At 36.8% G+C, this 6,000-nt stretch overlaps 1 protein-coding gene across 2 annotated transcripts in view; it reads left to right on the top strand.

The window, feature by feature from the left end:
• GJC2 (gap junction protein gamma 2) overlaps positions 1 to 4,838 on the top strand; it is a 71,755-nt gene extending 66,917 nt beyond the window's left edge. For both annotated transcript variants that reach the window (XM_033931802.1, XM_033931803.1), the window contains exon 2: positions 1,244 to 4,838. In XM_033931802.1, the coding sequence (XP_033787693.1) occupies positions 1,264 to 2,487 (1,224 nt within the window). In that variant the 5' untranslated portion in view covers positions 1,244 to 1,263 and the 3' untranslated portion in view covers positions 2,488 to 4,838. The remainder of the gene's footprint in view (positions 1 to 1,243) is intronic.
• Positions 4,839 to 6,000: the final 1,162 nt, after the last annotated feature.

Here is a 6,000-nt window from a genome sequence, read left to right on the forward strand (position 1 = left end):
TGAGGAAAAGCAATGCTCCTAGGAATCCCGAGAGGATATCCCAAACCAAGTAGAAAATGGGGATCATCCCTCCTCCCCACAAAAATGTAGCACATTCTCCCATTGCAACTTTTTTTTTTTTCAGTAACATGCTGTTTGTATGATAATAGATTGTAAAGACTAGAAATAAATATATTCCACTTTTACAAATCTGATGCTGCTCGGATATCAACAGTAAGTATTCTCTTTGCTGCCTCAACCAATTTTCCCCCCACCCCCTTTTATGAAGCCGCGTTAGGCTTTTTTTATTGCCGGCTGTGACAGTAAAAGCTCCAGTGCTCATAGAATTCCTATGCAGTTTAAACTTTAAATTCCAGCGAGCATATTCATAGAAAATTTATATCTTCGTTTGTTGATTATGATCCTCAGAGGGCTAAAAAAACGCCTCAATGGTTATTGTGAAACAAATCATAAAAACCCGATCTTCATGGGATCAATTAATTTAGGGCCTCTTTTACGAAGCTGTTTAGCGCAGGCCGCTGCGGTAATGGCCCCAAAGCCCATAGAGATTTAAAGGGCTTTGGGGCTGTTGCCATGCGGCAGCTGCTAGCGCAGCTTTGTAAAATAGGGGGTTAGTCTTTTGTTGTTGTTGTTTTTTTATTATATTTTATTTATTTATATTTATTACATAATATTTATTATTATTTTTATTATATTTTATTTATTTATATTTATTACATAATATTTATTATTATTTTTATTATATTATATTTTATTTATTTATATTTATTACATAATATTTATTATTATTTTTATTATATATTGAAAGCAGTGCATGCACATAGATCTCATGCATATTCATTGGGGAAATCCTGAAAACCCGACTGGATTGCGGTCCTCAAGGAGGGACTTTGAGACCCCTGCTGTAGACCTAAGACAGATTTAAAGCAGTGACTTAGAGGTGACAAATTTCCTGGGTTTGACTAGTGAACCTGCAACCATACACACCAATTACCATTAAAAAAAATTCTTCTGAATGTCATCCAAGCTCACAATAATGAATCAGATTTATTTTATTAATGTTTTTCTTCTTGACAACACAAGTAAATTAAAGATGACATTAAAAAAAAAAAATACTACAGTGTTTTTATGGCATCTCAGTGAATATTTTAACCATGCAAATAGATGTAAAATATATTGCTTACCCAAAAAAATTCATTGTTTTAAATATGTATTTAAATAACTTTTTTTTTTTTTCTTTCAGGTTATAAATGATCAGTCCTTATGCCCAACATGAGCTGGAGCTTTTTAACCCGCCTACTAGAGGAAATTCACAATCATTCCACCTTTGTGGGCAAAGTGTGGCTCACAGTCCTCATTGTCTTTCGCATTGTATTGACAGCTGTTGGAGGGGAGTCCATCTATTCAGATGAACAGAGCAAATTTACATGCAACACCAAACAGCCAGGCTGTGATAATGTCTGCTATGATGCATTTGCACCACTTTCCCATGTGAGATTTTGGGTATTTCAAATCATCATGATATCAGCTCCTTCCGTAATGTATCTTGGCTATGCCATACACAAGATAGCTAGGGCATCGGAAGACGAGAGGAGACACAAGGCATTAAAAAAAAAGATTTCAATGAAATGGCAACGGCACCGGAATTTGGATGACCTTGAAGAAGAGGAACCCATGATATATGATAATTCAGTTGAAAAAGAAAAAGAAGAAACAAAGGAAAAAGGCAAAGATAAAAAGCATGATGGAAGGAGTCGCATTAAGCAAGAAGGCTTAATGAAGATATATGTTTTTCAGCTGATTGCTAGAGCTGCTTTTGAGGTTGGTTTCCTAGTAGGACAATACTTTCTGTATGGCTTTGAAGTTGAACCTTACTATGTCTGTGACAGAAACCCTTGTCCTCACAATGTGGACTGTTTTGTGTCGAGACCAACAGAGAAAACAATATTTCTCCTGGTGATGTATGTAGTGAGCTTCCTGTGTTTGTTGCTCAACGTATGTGAAATGTTCCACTTAGGTTTTGGCACAATTAGAGATGCAGTTCGCAGCAGAAGAGTTGGTAGGTGTAGACAGCTTCCATACAATTATTCCTATCCAAAGAATATCTCCTGTCCTCCTGAATATAACCTAGTGGTGAAATCGGAGAAGCCCTCCAAAATGCCCATCAGTTTGATGGCCCATGAGCAGAACTTGGCCAATGTTGCACAAGAGCAATGCACAAGCCCTGATGACAATATTCCACAAGATTTATCTACACTACATAAACATTTGAGAGTGGCCCAGGAGCAGCTGGACATAGCTTTCCAGAGCTATAACAATCAGGTCAACGCACAGCCTTCCATAACAAGCAGCCCAGCTTCAGGTGGTACTGTGGTGGAACAGAACATGGTTAATAGTGCCCATGAGAAGCAAGGGGCTAAGCCTAAAGCCAGTTCAGAAAAGGGAAGTTCCAGTAGCAGAGATGGAAAGACTTCTGTATGGATATAATGAGGAGTTGAATAGTAGTTGATTAATGCAAAAGTAGAGCAATATTTTTTTTTCAACATCCATTTCAGAACTCTTTAAATATTGTTAACACTGATAACATTAACATCTCAGTTAACACTTGCAACTTGTTTTCGGAGGGTTAAGATAAATTGTTTTCTAAGTTTTGTAGTGAACCCAAAGCAAATATATCTTGGTCTTCCCAACTACTTTTCTCTCCAATCTTATCCAGTAGAAGAAATGGACAGTGACGAGTCATATTCTTGGTTTCTCCATGTTTACAGAACTTAACCGTTTTCTGTAGAGATCTTGGCAGTTTCCTTTTTCTTTTATACAGATGGTGGTGATTTCTCTGGGATATAGGAGTACAGTCTCCTTAATAGAGACAGAATTATGCATGAGGAATACCAATGTTGGTATGGATTCGAGCTTTAAAGCTTCAGCAGTTCCTGTAGAAAAAATGATGTGAAACACAGCTGCCTATATCCCTGTCATGCCTAGAAAGAAAATTTTTGCTTGCTAGAACATCTTCCTCAGATCCATTACTAGGGCCCCTTATGAAATGTATAATTATCGGTACACTACTCTTGGATTTATACCAAAAATATACACTATATGCTAAGCATTCAGATTGGAAAAATTATACTATAAAAGCAAGTCAACTCACATAGAAGCATTTTTAAAAGTATGCATCTCAGTGGTTCCCAAATCTTGTATTATATTTACTAAAAAGTGCATTATTGCACTTTATTTACCACTGATTCCATTTTATACAGAGCAGTGCATGTTAGCAATATTAGCCAGTGGTAATGTGGTAGAGTACATTAGTAAACTGGACTGCCTGCTTGCTTAGGGCCTACTGAAAATTCATGGTGGAATCATGCATACAAATTAATCCAAATCACAGCTTTTATCCTCCCCATCCTTATCCAGTATTATCAGAGGTAGAAATGTATTGACTACTAATTCTTACTTTAAAGAACAGACCGGAAGGAACAAACAAAGGAAGGCTTAGCTTCTGGCTTTTTAGTCTGCATTTTCTTCATGGTGGTAAATAATTTGTCTTGTGACGCTTACTCTTCCAAGACTTCTTCAGGCCAATGACAAATTGGGAACCACTGATAACCTACTTGTCCAAATATCCACATCCTAAATATATGGAAAGGTTTCTGATCAATGCTAGTAAGCTCCAGAATCAAATCCCTCTTGAATATGTAGAGTATTTTCTGCTGTATTGGCATGCCAGTGCTCTGCTGATTACTGAAATGCAAGAATGTTGGCAGTAAGGTAGGTGGTGATTATTTGCCAGTGCATTACCATCATAAAGAAGGTAAGAAGGAAATTTAACTTCTATCATGTGAGAAATTTCACATGAAGATCCAGGAACGGTGCTGTTGAAAATTTGATATTATGATTATTATTTTGTCTCTGTTTTAGCTTGTTTGTGTTTTAGCAATTGTATCTTCTGGGCCAGATGCTATAAATGGCATCTATAAAATTCAGCACTCTACGCTATTCCATAAGAGGCACTATAGAATAGCATTGAGTGCCAAATTTTTCATTCAACTTTGGGCATGATGACGACTTTAACACCAGCTGAAACTGGTCTAAATTGTGGCACACAAATTGGGCATGGATCCCTATAACGTTGCACATATCTTTTGTAAATGCCCTGCCCCTCCCATGGTCATGCCCCATTTTGAGTTACACACAATCCAATTTAAGTGCCCATTATTACAGAATAGCACATAGCCAAATTGGCACCCAAATTATAATTACAGTAGACTCTCAGTTAACCGGCACCCATAGAGACTGATAGATGCCAAATTAAAAAAAAAAAAAAAAAAAATAGTTTCTGGTTGCTTGAGAGTTACTATTTAAAAATAGGCCTAACTAATACTATATCCCATACTATGCCATACCATAAACTGTTCTAGACAAACTACTGGACATGTGGTAGCCAAAGCATGGGTGTACTCAGGTATGGCGTGCCAAGTTTACACTTAAATTTATACCAGAAATTGATTTTATTTTTATTTAAAGTATTACAGTATTTCTTTGATATTTTTTTGCTGGTTGCTTGAGAGTTCTGATTGTTTGAGTTCTGGTTAACAGAGCCTACTGTAATATCAGTTAGTCTTTGGAGCCCATCAACTAATTGTTTTGGGCGCTAATCTGGGATCTGCGCCCAAGTGTGGGCAACCTTTATGGAATTTGGGATCTGTGGATGAGTAAAAGTGATGATATTTAACTTCTGAGCTCTACATAAGAGAATGTGACTAACCATCAGAAAATAGAACACACTTGTTGAACAAAAAAAAAAAAAAAGAGCATGTTAAGACATTATTTTGGAATGGTTTACTTGGTTATTACTCTGTGCCTCAGATGATATGTGAGCCTAAAGGCAACCATGTGTATATTAGAAACTAAAGACAACCATATATATGCATATCTGTATATAAATTTATATATGTATAAAATATTGCAGCAGTGTAGTCTGTTGCACAGACATATTAGTCTGTGTGTAGTAAAGCTGGATGGCCCTGTCATTTACTGACCTCCTTCCTGTCTACAAGAACTGTAACAAGCAATAAACTGACACTGCCCCCATGCATACAGAGCAACCTGTACAACACACCTGTTTCATTTGAGGAACTCTACTTCAGTCATCTTCATTTCATGAACTTTAGTTAAGATGTTTTTTATTGTGCAGCTGTGTAAAAGCATGCTTTGAAAATTTCACCACCCCTGTGCCCCATGGGAAAATGCAATAATTTTGTCAAAGATTACATTTATATGCTGAGGAATTTTGTAAGGTACAATGACTTCTTTCAATAGGTGAGGTTCCAACTCAGTTTATTTCTTTGTAATAATCTTTTTATTTTGGGAGTCTGATGGGCAAAGACAAATCTAAGCATCCCTTAGCAATTTAGAGCATCCCTTAGAAATTTAGAGGCCAGTTGTAATGAGAGAACACATGAAAGGATTTTAATGCTTGTCTCTGTAATTTTTTTGTGGGTTTATCCACAAGAGAAAGGAAAACCTCATAAAGGAAAGAAAATTAAAATAGAGTAAGACTGGGAGAAAAACCACTACATCAAAAGAGAGAAAATCCTATAGCAAGAATTAACCTTACTGTATGCCTCAATGGGAAAATTCCATGGTAAGAATCAGCCTTACTGCCTGCCTCATTCCACATGCTGCCATCCAATACTTTATCTGAATTACCCTTGCTTTGATCCCCTCGTCCCAAACACCCATAATATAGCACTCCCTGTGTCTAACTCAAATAATAAATATTTCCACTCACACACACTACTTTTAGGGGTCATTTACAAGGCCTTTGTGCACCCTTATGCTAGTCTTGTTCACGCAATAAGGCCATTTTTACTGCAGCCGGAAAATGGCCAGTTTTTCCATGTTCTGAATTAATGGCCAAAATTAAGATTAAATCTAGGCAAATAAATGGCAGGCCAAGGAAAAAAAGCACAATGGGCCTCCAAAGATGGGTTGGCA

Source organism: Geotrypetes seraphini, chromosome 2 (assembly GCF_902459505.1).
Source record: "Geotrypetes seraphini chromosome 2, aGeoSer1.1, whole genome shotgun sequence".
NCBI classification, from domain to species: Eukaryota; Metazoa; Chordata; class Amphibia; order Gymnophiona; family Dermophiidae; genus Geotrypetes; species Geotrypetes seraphini.